The sequence below is a fragment of the Camarhynchus parvulus genome, chromosome 3 (genome assembly GCF_901933205.1).
Source record: "Camarhynchus parvulus chromosome 3, STF_HiC, whole genome shotgun sequence".
Lineage (NCBI taxonomy): Eukaryota > Metazoa > Chordata > Aves > Passeriformes > Thraupidae > Camarhynchus > Camarhynchus parvulus.
This window is the reverse complement of record NC_044573.1, coordinates 20123364-20140160: the sequence shown is the minus strand read 5'-3', so window position 1 is coordinate 20140160 and position 16797 is coordinate 20123364. Positions and strand designations below refer to the sequence as shown.

Sequence of the window (16797 nt, the reverse complement as noted above, 5' to 3'; positions counted from 1 at the left end):
TGGAAAATTATTAAGTACATTTCCAAAAAGCCCATGGCAAGGTCTAGCAGCAGATTTACAAAGGATGTTAATGTTTAACAAAACCAACATTCCTCTGTAACTGTAACACACAGAAACATGCAGATGTCCATATTCTCAGTTACATCTAGGCTCTTCAGAAAACATCTTAAATATATGGTTTTCCTTATGGCCAATAACAAACACACCTTCTTATATATAGTATCTGAACTTCTCACCATCTGTCAAAAGTTTTCTGAGAAAACATAACATGGAGCCAGGTGGCCAAAATACCAAGCCTAATTTGGCCCAATTCATTAGTCTAAAACTATGATTAAAAACTGATTTCCATCAATAAATTCAAGATGTTTTTTTTTATTAAAATTATTTTAAAATTTTAAAAGCACACTCCTATAAGCACTGTTTTTTCTCTCTTAATATTTATACTGGAAGAAGAAAAATAACCATTATGCTAAAATTTACAACAGAGAATCCTGTATATAACTAGTGTCAAAAATGGAAAAATACATCAATGGAAGCGTACTTATGGTACCCCCAGTGACTTGAGCCTAAGTCTTTATATACCAAGTTCATTTTCAGGCCCTAAGAATTCTGGGGACAGTACCTCTGAAGAAACAGTTAACAAATATCCAAAAAAATACTTTAGACAGCAACAGTAAAAATACTTTAAAACTTGCAACAAGTCATGATTAACTAGAACCTTTTATTCCAACACTTTTTAAATATCCTGCTGCTTGCCTCTCAGCGGCATTCTTTTATATATATATGATTTTATGTGGAATTAATTCCTTTTCTTCCTTTTTGTAACCTATGTAGGAGTTTACAGCCCACTCTGAAAGCTCAGTTGCAATAAACACTGTATATACACACCTACAGTACTTACACATGTGCTTCTGAAATGCACGTTATCAAAAGTACACAATTTAAAAATCTGATAAAGTGACACTGAGGCTAGAACACCACCTTCTCAGGCATTTTGAAATGCTGACTTGTCTTTGAAAAGCTCTATTATGTACAGCTGCCCTCTAAGTGTTGACTGTAATGGGATAATTAATCACGTACAATTCTTTCCTTCCTACGAGATCCTCTTCTGTATCCATCCACTATGCTTTCACTCTATTTCATTTCCTTAGCCAAATAAATATGGCTCCTAAGGAATATCTATTCCAGATAGCTTTCCCATGCTCTAAAGACAGTCTTCCTCGTGGCTTTCACCAGCACCCTCACTACAGCATTTGAATATCTACCAAGACTACCCGTGAACTACATCTGTCTCTTGTCAACTCCTCAGTGATCAAAGAGCTTTTAAATTTAAAAGCCAGGTTTTACTAGGGAAGGAAAAAAAATAAAAAACACAATCAAAATTAGAACACTAAGTGACTCCAAGGGATCAAAGAAGACAGAATAGAAATGAAAGGTGTCTTATGGGGTTCCATCCGAACGCTCCATGTACCAAAAATTGCATTTTTTGCTGGCTTACTTGTTTCTGCAAGGGAAAACTCTGTTACTGAGTGTACTGTAATTAATATTTACAGCTCCTCATGTACTATTTATGATTAATTCCAACATCTAACATGATATAGATTGACCTTTAACTAAGGTTTACACAGATTCTTCTGTAACAATATGAAACATCTTACTTATTCAATTCTCGATAAAACAACATATGCCATATCCACTTTTCAGACTGAGATGTTTAAAACCATTATGGACAACTCTGAAGACCTGAAACCTTTACTGCATCCAGTCATTCTCTCACTTCCATTCATATCTTCTCAAGCATTTCTCAGAATGGCTTTATTTATTTTAAATTTTCTTTTCTATTATGATTTCAATACTTATTCCTATATATTTTGCCATTACCTTTCTCTATTAAGTTCCATACAGTTAATTTAAAAGAGGCCCTGAGGTTGCAATGTAAGGCTAACCTTGCTTGACTCTCTTGTTCTTTCAAGAGCTGTTTCCAGCTCGTCATGTGACAGCTTGGGAAGTTTTTGAACATGCTTTCCCTCGAGTCTAAAAGCTAAGTCTTTGCATAGAAACATTACCAAAATCTGGACTCCACTCTCAGCCCCCCAGTTTTCATTTGTAAAAGGAAGAGCTATCTTCCAAAGCTGGACCCAAGGCATTTAGAGAACAATTTGTAAATCAAGAAGCTGAACATTTTTTTCAGAAAATTAGAGACAAGCTTTGTGAGGATTAATTTCCTCTTTTTTTCATAATCTGGCCCCTCAACATCCACAAATCATTCTTAAGCAACCCCTCCTTCCCATCATCTCAGATTTCAAAGGAACATATTTCATCATGATTCTTCACCAAAATGGAACTCAGGAAAAGAAAATCCATTTAGTATGTCAGATTTCATAACATAGTAATGCAAATACCTAAACTAAGATTTCTATTTGTAATACTTATGCAGATTTTTCATTTCTGGTATTGCTTTGCTGTCCAACAGCTAGCCAGATGTGTTTCCAGATAAATTCAAGACAGTAATTTTAGTTCTATTAAGTGTAAATCTGACAAGGACATACTCTGCCATATGTAAAAAGCTTTTCAAGGATCTCTGATTTCTAGTAAAGGACATTGAAAAAACCCACCCTAACGCCAAAAATTTTCTTATAGCCCCTCAGTTGTGGTGACTTACTCTGCTAATACAAAACGTAAGTTAAAAATCCTGTTAGCTGATAGTGCTATTTCTTCTCAAAAATATTTTCTTTTTCTCTACCAAAAAAAGTTATATTTGGAAAGTTGCTTCACCAAATGCTTACTTAAACCAAAAAAATATATAAATAAATAAATTTATTTATTTTTACAGTTCCTAATTCACTATGATGGGAGCCAAAGAAACAGGTGTAAATCTATCACACAGAGTTTTATCATTGCCAGTGACAATCAAAAAGCAGGATGGACTTTTGTTTTAAGTGTTAGCCTTACCAAAAAAAAAGAAAAAAAAAAAAAAAAAAAAATAAAATCTTTAGGCTGTTTGGATTCCATGTAAATCTTTGATAAAATTCAAAGTAGTTAGTGATATATTTCAAAATACTAATTCTATTTTATTACTACTGCTATTTTATTTCATATTTAATAGATACTGACATGGTTATTAAAGAATGAGAAAAATAATTATAACAACATCCTTATTGTACTCTGAATTAATACAGTTAATTCAAGCACTTCAATTATAGTTACAATGCATATATGCCAAATCAAAGATGTGACACTCAGTGGAACAACCCATTAACACTGACAGGAAATATCTGATAAGGCAGATACATCATTAAAATGTATTTGGTTTGTTTTCACAAGGTAGCATAAGTCTTGCAAGAGTGTTTGGTGAACTTCCAGATCTTATTAAATATTTATAATTAATCCTTACAAAGTAACATTTCACAATGTGTGTTCTAATTAAAGGGACACTGTCAGCTTGAATTTTTTTTCTGATTTGACCCATCTAAAAACTTGCAATTTCGGTTCAAGTCCCATTTAGACTGTATATCCTACACTTCTGCTTAAGAAATGGGAAAACTTAGAACCCCTATGAAATTTAACAAGAATCTTTCACACAATCATGAGCACGCTATCAAATGCTCTGAGGTTACCTCTCCTCACTCTGTTCCTGCAAGCACAGACTGCTTGGGGTTTTTTTGATGTGTGATTAGTCTCCCCTTTGCTACTGCTGTTGATATTCCATATAACCCCTTCTTAATTTTTAGAAAGGCTACTTCCAAAAGGCATAAATGTAGCAAGAAGTACATCATGTACTCACAATGGAAATCTAACACTCAGTGAGACTGAGGGATTCATTCCTTTGATGTAGCTCATTTTTTCTTAACCTCAACTTTTTTTCCTTTTTTTTCTTTTGAGATAAATAATTAATCTAGGGAATCTTTTCTTTGAGCAAGTTTTTTTACTCACATATCATGGTTCTGCTTTTGTTAAGTTGTATGCGAACAGCTTTAAAGAAAAGCAAAGGCTGCATGAAATTACTGAAAAGTGGTACCATTGAGCTCTCCTCCACATATTCATCTAGAATACTATGACTTACAGTAATCAAACCCTCTTTGGTTCTTCCATGGCCAAGAATTATAAAACCATTAGAATTACAAATGAAAATTATAATTTTGCATTTGTGGTGATTTGGATTGCATTATTGACCACTTGAACTCTTTTTTTCCTTTCAAATTAAACTAAATTGGAAGCTTTGCTTACTGCATTCCACCTATTGAATGGGTCTGGAGTCCACAGGAGCAGACTAAAATTACCATGGACTAGTACCTTCACCCTACAGGACTCTTGCTAGTTGCTACACCAGGCAGAGACAATCTTTATTAGATGCTCACAGTCTAATCTCAGGTTTGCATCTAATGTTTGAAAGTTGCATCTAATGTTTGAAGTGGTAATCTCTAATAAGAAGTCAAATCCCTGAACACAACACTCCTGATGGTCTGTGGTGGAATGGCTTTTGGTGAAGGTGGAGAGTGGAATACATTTTTTTCCCTAATTGACACAAATCTGCCACAGAAAGTTTCCCTCTGAAGGCCTACACTAACACACATATACACACTCTTTCCCAGGATTTAAATCCCAGTGTTGAGGCTGTTCATCAGTGGCACACACACACAAAGGTGAGACTCACATTATTTCCTTCTGTATAGCTTTCCTTGACACACAGGCATCTGTATGGTTTCACAGCTGTGTCACAATCATCAGCATGGCCATGGCAATTACACCTGAAACAACAATCGGTGGTGTCAAAAGTTAGAACATGAAAACACATCTGTGCAAAAACATATTACACAGTCACAAAGTCAATTTTGTGTTTTACATAGCCTAGTTCTTTATTAAGAACAAATAAATGTCACCAAAGAGAATGTTCTTAGGTGCAGTAAACGACAAAGATTGCTTCACTCAATATATTTTTAAGCATCAACAATTGCTTTTCAAGAAAGTAAAAACCAGCATGTAGTAGAGCTACTCTTGCCTTATATGATATGTAATGAAAACTGTATTTCAGTATGTAACATTGATATGTAAGTTTTTATTAAATAAATTACAATTATTCATCAATATTAAAACTTCCAGTACGGCTCTAGTTTTTCAACAAATCTTAACCACAACAGGAATAATTCTGAATTTTAACCCATTTTATCTCCATTAAAATATCCAATTCTTACTAAAATAAAATCTGCATATGGTCTTAATTAATAGTCAATAACCATACCACACTACCTGAAAGGCTGCTCGTCTGGAGGCATCACACAGCTTTGCAAACTACAGCTGAAATTATTTTACTGTTACATCATCACCAAGGTAAAGCTGTTTTAGTAAATGCATTATCACAATACATCTAAATCAATAATCAAAATATATTAATAAGATAGAAAATTTTAAAGTAAACAAGACTTCTAACAGGGTGCTTTCTCTCAAAATGAGAGCTACCAATATAATTTCAGGAATAATAATACTTACAAATCTGCACCATATGCTTCTTAGAAACTATTTCATTGCCAAATTTGTGTATTATTTCCAGGGCATAATTAGTCCCTTCACAAGACAGCACACTTATCATATACAATAAAGTTGTCAGTCACAGATAATACAACAGTTTTACTGACAGCTACCCAATTTTGAAAGGAAAACTCCAACTAAAACAAAGAAAGAGCTCTGCATTGATTGTTAAAATTGCCATGTCTCTGAATCTATAGCTTGGAAGAGTTACTGAAATAAAGCACAAGCCATTGTTTCAGTCATAAGCCTTTGCTTAGAGGCATTGGTAATTCCAAGGAAAGGATTGCTTTTGACAGATTTGTGTAATAAGTATAATTAATTGTAAAATAAAATGTGAGCAAACAGTTTTACAAAACAGTACACCAGTCATTTCCAACTTGATACACTGCTTCAGACCAAATTCCTTTCTCAATCATACATGTAAAAGCAAAACAAGTTGATCAAATTTTAGGCAGGTCCCTATATGCTGTGCAGAGCTGTAACAATCAGAGACTGCTGGATCTGGGAAGCGTCACGTAACACTTACCTTCCACTGACTGTAACTTCATTAACTCCATAGTACCTATGCCTAAAATTTACCCAAGGCTCACTAGTGTGATACTGGCCACGGAGATGAATCCTCACTTGAGTAGCTTTCACAAATTCTTGAAGAGATGGACTATTATAAAAATCATTGTAACCAGGTCGGTGATTTGGTTCCGGGGTAAGAACACTGAAAGTTAGATTACCACGAGAATACGGTGTAAAGCTGTTTAAATAGAGAGGAAAACAAATTAAACTCAAAATATTACATATTTTACTGATTCTAGCCCCTAACATACTGTTTCTCAGAGAGGGTCTCAACTGTAAATGGTGGTTTCGAACTTTGAGTAAAAATTCTTACATCAGTGGATTCCCAGTCACCAGAATTCAAGATGGGGAAAAGAAACGTCCTCTATATGTCTGTTTTGTCTGTTAAACTACCATGCTCTTCTCCAGACCCCAAATTTCCAATTAAAAGTAAAGCCTTTACCAGGCAGCTTCAAAATATGATTAAAGTGTGATTGATACAGTGTCACCTGCACATATTTTCAAGAGGTTTAACACACTGTCCTTGAGAAGCCCGAACTAGGCTTGAACTGCATAATGAAAACATTCAGACGACTAACACAATAATTAATAGACTTACATTGTTAGTAATACACCTGCTAAACACCTAAAAAAACCATACAGAAACAATTGTTATATTTTGAATTCCAAAGTCACAGGACCACATCATCTGCTCCTCTGAGTGAGCAGAGTTAGAAACATATGCTACCTTCCAGCAAGTGAAGTACAAGATAATGTAATGGAAAGCAGTAAGATTGAGAGTAAAACTGCATATTTAAGCCCAGAAAGGGGAAGGACATTCCTGAGAATTCAAGTAAAACTGAGTAAACAAGTAGATACCAAGTGCACAACTTGTATGAAACTGAGTAAACAAGTAGATAAAAGGTGCACAGCTTGGTATGAATCATGTCATGTTAGTCTATGTACTAGGCAGAGTTTAGCCTCTGGAAGAGAAAAGAATGTCTGCTTATTTGCACACATACACGGGATCATTAAAAATAGGTATTACGTTATCACGTAATCACCTGGCACCTGACATGCAACACTCAAAAAATGTCACTTGAAAATATGTCAGTTTTTGAAAGATGAGATTTCTAGTTAGGCTAGGGCTGCTGAGTCAAGCTCTTCTGTCTTCGTGAGGGATCTTTGAATTTCCTGTGTTCCTAATCCAGGTCAGTGCTTCACAAAATCTCAGTGGAATATATCTGTTTCTCTGGATGATTATGCCTTCTCTTTCCCTCCACAGAAAACTAAATAAAGTGTATTTCTTCCATGTCATATGGAACTGTAATGGAAATGTTTAGACAGGTACAAATGGCAGATAAACAATACCATGTTGGTATATAAACATCAGAGGGAACAGCAGAAAGACTGTGAGGCTGATGGCAACTAGATAAGCAGGTCATCAAGATTTTAGGGCATCTACATGCAGTTTCTCAGGAAAACAAAGGAGATTCTAAAATAAGGGGCAGCCAGTATTCAGACTAAGCAAAGATTCAAGCCTCTGATAGGGGGATAAAGGACAGTGAGCAACTCCTAACTTATATAGGTGGTACAGGATGGAGAAACAAAAACGTTAATCACTTTCATTTCCTAAAGGACACAAAAGAGAGTCCATTCAGTACTAGTATGTGATCATCAAAACCATCAAGTTACGGTAAGGATTTCAAAACCAAGGTCGTTTGCCTTCCACGTAAATCCTGGACAGGCACCTAGGACAGAGGGACACTGGTGTCTAAATCCTGGACAGACAATCTGGACATGTCTTGGCAGGTACAAGTTTGTGGGTATGAAAGAACAAGAGAAATAATTTTGTTTCACAATAAAATCCTCAAGGGAACTCTGTTACACTGCTGACATAAATGTGGGCTTTGTTCCAACAGTAGCTCCTCTTTGAGCACACAGAATATTCACCAATATATGTCTTATCACTTAAAGCTTTCTGTACATCAGCTGTACCCAAAAATTATCCATTCATATCATTTCCTATCATCATTTACATTTTAATTGAAGGGGAGAAACTGTGCTGCCTAGAAAACAGCCCATTTATTTATGGAAACAATCCATACTTCGCTGCTCTTTTTTAAAATTATACAATTCCATATTTTGGGGCTGAAAAAGGTATTGCACCTCACTTATTTATCCAAAAACATTTGTCTTACTTAAGATATTTCCCTTCTTCTCTACCCTCTGCTTCAAAGATCAGCAATAAAGCTCAGACTCCTCTTCAGAAGAGTGGTGTAACTCAAATGACCTTATGCTCCTCTCCTCAGAATACTGAACTCCTGGAGAATAGACAAAGATGCTGACACTTGAAAAGTCTTAGAAAGGTAGCAAAAGTGGGGGGAAAAAAAGGCAAAATACCTACAGCACCTGGAAAAGTATTTTCTCACTGATTTTCAGCCAAGTACTAAACAAGTCTAATACTGACTGGCATCTGAACTCAGGCAAGAGATAACGCAGTTGAATGTATGCAGTGGCAAAAGTTCAATTATACATATATGTGTGTGTACATACACAGATATGTGTGTGTAATAAGGTAACATATTAACTATTATATACATTATATGCTATATTTATTAAATGTATATTTTAAATATGATAAAGCTTTCCATTTTCACATGTTAATTGACAGTAAAAGGGCTTGCAACATATTTCTAAATGGTAATAATCCTTCTTGCCCCTCTTCCCACAGTTTTATATTGCTTCTTGCTAAGAAAGATGAGAAAGCTTCAAGATAACATTTTCAACTCATTTCTTACATGTGTTGCATAACACTAGCAGGGTTGAATGACTGGCTTTTGTACTTCAGTCTGGCCTCTCTCCTAAGCTTCAGAACAAGTCGCCCTCCCAGAGATCAGAAGGTAGACTTTCACATTCACTAGACTGTTTGGAACAATTTTATATTAGTACCTTCCTCCACTTATCCTTTCAGTGTTCTGCAATTCTACTGACAACAGCCATCAAAACACTAACACGTAACATTTTGAAACTCTGCCTCAAAAAGAACAAGAGGAATCAACTGATTCAGACTCATAAATTATTAAAATCTGATAAAAATTACAGCAGACTTTTTGGCAATTTTGAGTTGAAAGGTCATGTTTAGCATCTTTGATATATTCAGTAGTCCATAACAAATGAGTGTACCAAATTAAAAGATTCTATCTCACTGGGACATAGCAGTGAATAGTGTCAGGATGTTACCTGTTCAAACCATCTGTATTATGCAAATACCCACTCATACCTATGCATCTGGAGACAGTTGACAGAATCTGGTTTTTCCAGAGATCCATTGTTCTCCATTTCAAAAATACTGCAATTTCTAGCAAAATATTGCCAGTCTTCCCATTCTAGATCATCTCTTTTTTTCCTCTCAATTTTTATTGCTTCAGGGTGTGGGCTAAAGAACTGCAGTATAATATAGAATACCTACAAGAAGATAACAAATTTATGAACTGATATTAATGGCTAAGTTGTAAAACAATGAGAATTTAAACCTTTTTTTAATGTGACTATGCAGTCTGCTTTACCACTCATAGACAGAAGCAGCCATATTTCACCCCACATATTCCTAACTAAAGCCAGAGAGAATCATTTTTGGTGAACAAGCTCTTTGATTTCTCAGACTCTATCAGACAACTACTGAACTACTGCATCAGAACTTCACTTTTTCTCAAAGACTGCTTGAAAATACACTGCAAAGTCAGGTCCATGATTTGTTACAGCCATGTTATTTTGGTAAAAATGAAAGTTATAACTTTGTGGTGCCAAATATTCGACAAGTTGTTTGTCTGACAGCAAGTAATTTTTTTTTAAATTCTACATATTTTTAGCTCAGAATCTCATCAAGTGTTGTTTCAAACAACATTTCCCTCAGCATACTGCTTAAGCAGAAGTGTGTGTATCAAATAAGCAAAAGTCAAGAATTTCACATTAATTTAAAATCACTTTTAACTAAACAACTTATGTTTACATATGTAGCCAAAGCCTGTCATCATATTCTTTCCCTACTCACCATTAATTAAAAAAGAATAGGCCAGAAAGAATATACAGAAATTTGGTGAATTCCCTATTGTGAATGCAGCCCCACTTCTGATACGTCCCTCTTTCCAAGACATCCTGACATTCTTCAAGAGCCTAGTGGAAGGTTAGGAGCAATATGGCCTCTTCAATAACTACACCTGCTTATTTTCTCCTTTCATATTCCTTGGGAAGCTAATCTATCACCTCCAGAATATCTGCAAACAGAAACACCCTCTAATACGTCAATGTGCATTTGATACATTAAATCTCATTTGTCTGCAGTCAGTTTTCTACCAGCAGGTACAAAACAAGCACCTTAAGTTTTAATAGAAATTAAAATAAAAGTTGAAATTTACAAAAGTGGAGCTAAGAGACAACAATCAGTTTCCAAATACTGGTGCCTTCACACAGGATCTACTCTTGTATATCTACTCTAGATTACTGCTGATTAAAACAGGCACATAAAAGAGAATGCTGAGAACCATAATGCATTTTGTTGCCTTTTGCACTGTTATATGCCAATAAAGGAAACTTTCTTCTTGGTCCTCTAAGGATAACATTCTAAAGCATAAGGTTTGAATATCCTCAAAACTGCAATGCAATATCTATAAAAATCTTTTCTTAGTTTTGTTTTAATAAATGGCAAATGGCATCTTCCCATTACCTGATACTGTCCATTTTGTAAATCTATTGTGATTGAAACACCACGATCCAGACCTGCAGTATTAGCAAACACAGATGAAATCCAAGTGGTCCCAATGTCATTATCATTGATGTAGTGGAGAGGATGGGCATCTGCATCCAGCCTCAGCACCCTGTCATTAGTGGTATCATCTGCACCATTAGGGATGCAGTACCTCTGTACCAAAGGGTGTACTCGGGGATGACTTCCAGGACAGCGGCACTCAGACTGGGTATGAAGATGAGGGAATTTTCCAGAGAATACTTCCAAAATGTCTCTGTCACAGCATAGAGAATAGTAATTAGATACATGACAAACAAGAACAAATGTCACTTTGTGCATCTAGGCTCACAGATTAAACAAAATTCAGGTTAGATTACAGTAGAAGCCCTAAACTCCTGATGTAAACTCATAAGAATGGGGCACTCAGCTAGGAGTGAAGGCTCCCCCCAAGGTCTCTACATTATCGATGGTAGCAGTAGGCATCTTCAGAAAATATCTATGAAGAACCACCCTAGAGCTCCTTTCATAGCCCCACACATAAGGAGTTCTTCAGACACCAAGGGAGAGGAGTTCTTTGGTGAGAGTTCTAAAGCTAAACAGATGAATCCCACCATAGATGCGAGGAGAAAAACATTTTATTGCAGTATCATGTCTGACTCCAATCAGCAGTCTGGATCCTGTTCTTAAACACACCATAGTGCCAATAACCACTGTGAAGTTCAATGTTTGCACTCAAACCCTCCCAAAAGACCAGCTTGAACAATATCATATTGTACCTTAGGAAATCTGGGTAGAAATATTTTTACTTTTAACTAATTTTTATCAAGATGTCCCCTTTTTTAACTGCAATCAACCCAGTCATGTCAAATCATTGAGATACTTTAGTACCCTCTGACATCAGCAACTGCAATAAATACAAAGGTAAGTAGGCAGGAAAGCAAGTAGATATATGGATGACATGGACAGTTCTTTATCTGCTCATCACTGATACAAAGGAAGGATTTTGTGAGTTGAGAAAAGACTGAATTTTTATATTTAAACCTTGTAACTTTTCCCATTTTCCTGCTTTATCAGTAAGAACATAATTTTGTGTGCTTATTAAGCAAATAAATACTTGCTAGCTGCCACTACAGCTTCCACAGAACCCAGGCTTACAGGACTTTTTACATATCCATAGCCTAAATTAATTGGTATGCAGGCAAGACTTTCCCTCCCAGTTTATCCCAGAAAAACATTTTGCACCATGCTATTTGGGGATATAAAATCAAATCTAGAAAGACATCAGTAGGTCAAAACAGTCTGTAAAATACCTTAATTTTCAATTGTTAAGCTTTATTCATTTTACTGACCTAAATTGTAGTTCAAAAGATTTGACAAGCATTGCTCTGAGAAATACAACTAACGTGATTTTCATAAAACTTGGAATTCAGATTCACATTAATGCTTCCAATTCACAGGAGCTCAGTTCATCATAATGTCCTGCAGACAGCTGAGCTCTGAGGAAACTGCTCTACATCTTATTGAAAGACTATCATTAAGTAGCCTGAAGGTCTGCAGTTCTGAGTGTCATTGTGTGCAGCCTCCCTGGAAGCACCACACAGACAAATAGGACCTGACTACTTCTGGCCAGCCTGAAATGACTGGATTAATCCAGCATGAGCTGGATAACAAAGGTAACATCTCTTTGTAATGTGCTAGGAAGGGAGGCTGGAAGGCGACAGAAATTGCAGTGGCAACAGTAATTTGGCCTCAGGAACACAGGAAGTCAAAGCAATTGCCCAGGGCTCTGTGGACTGAGGTAGCTAAGTCGTTGGTGGCTTATGGTGACAACTTCATCTGAAGCACAAGGGACAGTGGGACCTCAGGACAGGGGTGTGTGCATGGGGCGGGTGAGCATCAAGACTACCTGACAGTATGGGGAAGTGAAACCAGAGGAAAGCAACAGCTAAGCATGGGGAGCCAATCTTCCAGCTACAAAGCCAGCGTGCCAATCACTTGGAATGCCTGTCCTCCTCAACAGACTGGTATCTGAGTGGTCCAGTTTTGACCCCGTAGCTCCCTTCCTTGCCCTACAGTTTACACGCAGCTCAGAGGAAGCTTAGCAAGTCTTATCCACCAGGACTAAGCTTATCAGCATACACTATTATGACAGAATTATGATGAGTAGGTAACACCTAGACAGCTTATAAGCATTGAAATCTAGCAACTGGATCTACTCTCTGCAGAATACATACTAAGTCAGGTTGTAGCAAGGACAACAATAACAAGGAGAGCACATATTTCTCACAGTGTTTTGTTTCACTACATATACACTGCATACACCACTACATACATCAAGCCTATTTAAGCAACAGTTCAAAAGCAAAACACATTCAGGTGTTGAATTTATTTTAACTCAAGATTTTTTAGATTAAAGGTAATCTTTGAAATGAGGCTCAGGGAACTACATCCTCCCAAGCAATTATCTAAAGGAAACATCTGAAAAGCACTACACTTTGGGAAATAAGCATATTGTTATCTACACCTCTTTCTCACCACACTCTTATTTTGCTACAAAAATAAAAGTTCTTTACCTGTTTGTAAGTGCCACTGAGTAAAATCGAAAATCTTGCATTCTTCCAACAAATTGCTCTAAACCTAAGGAAATATACTATAAATAATCTATTGAGCAGAAGGCAGCTTTGCACTACATGAGAGCACCTTTAATTCAGCACTCAGAAATCTCTCTTGCACAATTACCCCTCCTGAATGAAACCATCTTGGGCCTGGACAAAACTATAGAGGGCAGTGACTTAATTTTTTTGATAAAAAAGAATGATTTATAATAACTTTATAAGAACATTTTGTACCTATCTCTTTTCTGATTAGAGAGGTGGCACAGGGACCGGCTCATTAGACAGAAGTAATGAGCCAGTCCATGTGCCACCTCTAATTAGAGAAGAGATACAGTAGGTACAACTGTACCTATCAATTTATACAATAAAGATAAAAAGCATTTTAAAATATTCCTTTCTTTTACATGATTATTAGCTACCCAGCATTCAGAATCAAAACCACAACAAAATACATTTCCAAATACAAGCTTGAAGAAATCTGGCACAGACTACTTTCTTGCCCAAAGCCACAATAAAATGTTTATGTGACATATTTTTAGAAGTTAACTTCAAATTGTGCATGTTCCCAAAGAGCAGTAGTCAGTGTTCTTACACCTGCAGAGCCAAGAATTAGTGAAAAGTAACCAAACATCCCCCACTGTTCTTCAATGATCGTGTCATGATATAGAACATATAAAACTCCAGATGTAGATGAAGAGTAAAACTTTCAGGCATTACTAGAGGCTGAAAGATTCTCATTCTGCCATGGTTTGCATGAGTATTGATAAAACTGAAGAACACAAACAGCCATAAACCTTCAGCTCTGTTCCTGATTCTGCAGAGAGAGTAATATAGTGGCCATGCACAATTCCATTCTGAAACAGAATACATATTCCCTATATTTACTCAGAAAAACTACAGGCAGAAATTAGTGGAATAAGTCACTTTACTTACATGTTTTAGAGAATTCAGGAAAACCTATCATATAAATTATGATCATCTACCAAACATCAATCTATTCCTATACATATATTCAATACATATATGTTTGGTAGATGATCATAATTTATTCTATCTTCAAGCCAGTCTTTTGAGAAAGATAATTGAAAAATAGGAATTTTCTTCTGCAGTAAGGTATTACTTCTCACCATATAGATAACTTAAATTACTCACACACTTCTTTTAACCACATCATGTATATTTTATTTTGACTATTCCAGTGCATTCCACTAAAGTACTACAAGATTTACCTGTGAAGCTTTGTCCAATTTGCAGAGTACCATCAGCATCAGTATCTGCAACTGTTCCCATAAGAGTCCTTGAATCAAAAGCTGTGTTATCATCTTCCCAACCATTCAAGAAGAAACTAATTCGGCTGTGATGCACCTATAGAATCAAAGGGGCAAACACATGCTTTATCATGCAATCACTTTGATTTCTCTACATTTTTTTTGTCTATCGCTGATTAACTGGTAACAGTACCTCAGGCTATTTGTTGCGTGTCTTTATTTTTGGTGCCTACTGAAAGCAGTTACCTCTTTTTCATTAACATATCACCACACAGATGCAGAGAGTATAAAATTTCTACAGGGGTTAAATCAAAGAAGGAACTACATCACAGGGATCTGGTGGAGATGGAGGGGAAGAGAGGAAAAGAAGGTTGGGTGTGTTTCACAAGGTACAAGGCTGGTTACAGCTCCATCACCACTTTGGGCCATGGGCACATGTTACAGCTGTCGCAGCTCTTCTCATACATCACTTCAAACAGGCCTCAAGGGGCTGCACACCATGCTCAGGATAATCAAACACAGGCCTCCAACAGCCCCCAAAATGCCTCCCTAACCCAAACATACTTCTTCTACAAGGGCTGAAGGGAACGGTATAGGAACTGCCTACATCTGCTTTACACCCACTGGGTAATTCCCTTTCATCCAGGGAACCCTTGGCTAGGAATATGCACTCAGCCAGCACCCCAGGGTACTGTTTTCTGCAAGTGTTCCCTTTCCTGCCAATTCATTTTAAATCTGAGCTAACATTCATAGAAATTCTTTATGGCATTCTCCCAGCTCCACAAAGTCACAAGATGCTGAGCTTTGACAAAGTTGGGGGATTTTTTGCATTAGAAATGCTTAGACTTAGGTTACCTAAAATTAGGAAAAGTTTAATAATATGGGAGTGCCTTTCAGCCTTACATCATATGAAATTCAGTACTCTCATTTAAAAAATCCAGGCCCACACAAAATGAAAACCAGAAGTATTATGGCTATAGTCAGGTTTCCATTAATGAAATTAATTACAGAAACTAAGTTGGACTTACCTAAAATTTTTATTTCAGAAAGTTTATTTGCAAAAAAAATTAAATTACTTGGGTTTTAGCAATGTTTACCTTGCATAAAGCTTTTTTCACATGATAACTTGGTAGCTTTAAACCTCTGAAACACCATTTTGCTGCTGCCAATTAAAAGAGCATTATTTTAATTTTGCAGGTATGGATGCCTGGTGAATCATGTCTATCAAGGCAAATAAAACTAGAGTGCCTTAGCCCATCTTGACAGTCATGCCAATCAAAAGAAAATAAACCTGGAATAACTGCTTCCATAAGAACAATACCTATGTGAGGACACAGAAGGTTTACAAGCCAGAATAATTTGTTGCAAAAAAAGGAAAGACAGAACTTATTTACCAGTTAAAAAAATACCAGCTTGAAAACCATAATATAAGCACACACAATACTACTCTGACAATAAAATCTTTCAAATTTCAGACCAAGATAAATGGACACAATTATCTATAAATCTGAGCTCAGATGATCAGCATCTGTGCCTTGAGCAACATGAGCCTATCAGCATTTTAAGAAAGAAAACATGAAATAAGATGGAGGGGTTTGTTTGGCCTTTTTTCTTTTGGCTTCACACAAGATTGTACAAATGAATTTTTCCTCCTTAAACTGTACTTTCAAACATAAACATGTATGCTGAGCTTTATTGCCATTTCCAGATTCAGTCAATATTTCCAAATTTAGACAGGAATATTTATTGCCCTTCCACTGATGGAAATTTGAAGGCTATTATCATAATTACTAAGCCTTGAGATTTGTTCAAAAAGTTATAGCATATGAGTTTCACCGCTCAAAATACATCTCTCCATTTTAAATTATCTTTTGTGTTGACACATCAATGACCTAAATACAACAATTTCTTTATTTAATTTTAATACAAAGCCCTCTAAACATCTGATGCCCTATTTGCAAGAGCCTAAGTATATGTATATATTGTGGTTACATTGCATTTTTTTCTGCATCACATTTTTTACAGCCTGTTACTGTCATTTGGTGTTTGACTGTTATCATCATAAAAGATACAGGCTTTTCTACTTTGTTAT

At 36.1% G+C, this 16797-nt stretch overlaps 1 protein-coding gene across 1 annotated transcript in view; it reads right to left on the bottom strand.

Moving 5' to 3' along the window:
- The window catches only part of USH2A (usherin), a 373050-nt gene that overhangs the window by 326945 nt on the left and 29308 nt on the right, over positions 1–16797 (bottom strand). Inside the window, exons 4-9 of the mRNA XM_030944868.1 lie at positions 14667–14802; positions 13396–13459; positions 10802–11096; positions 9359–9543; positions 6053–6274; positions 4655–4748 (exon numbers count right to left, since the gene is read on the bottom strand). Of these exons, the coding sequence (XP_030800728.1) occupies positions 4655–4748; positions 6053–6274; positions 9359–9543; positions 10802–11096; positions 13396–13459; positions 14667–14802 (996 nt within the window). The remainder of the gene's footprint in view (positions 1–4654; positions 4749–6052; positions 6275–9358; positions 9544–10801; positions 11097–13395; positions 13460–14666; positions 14803–16797) is intronic.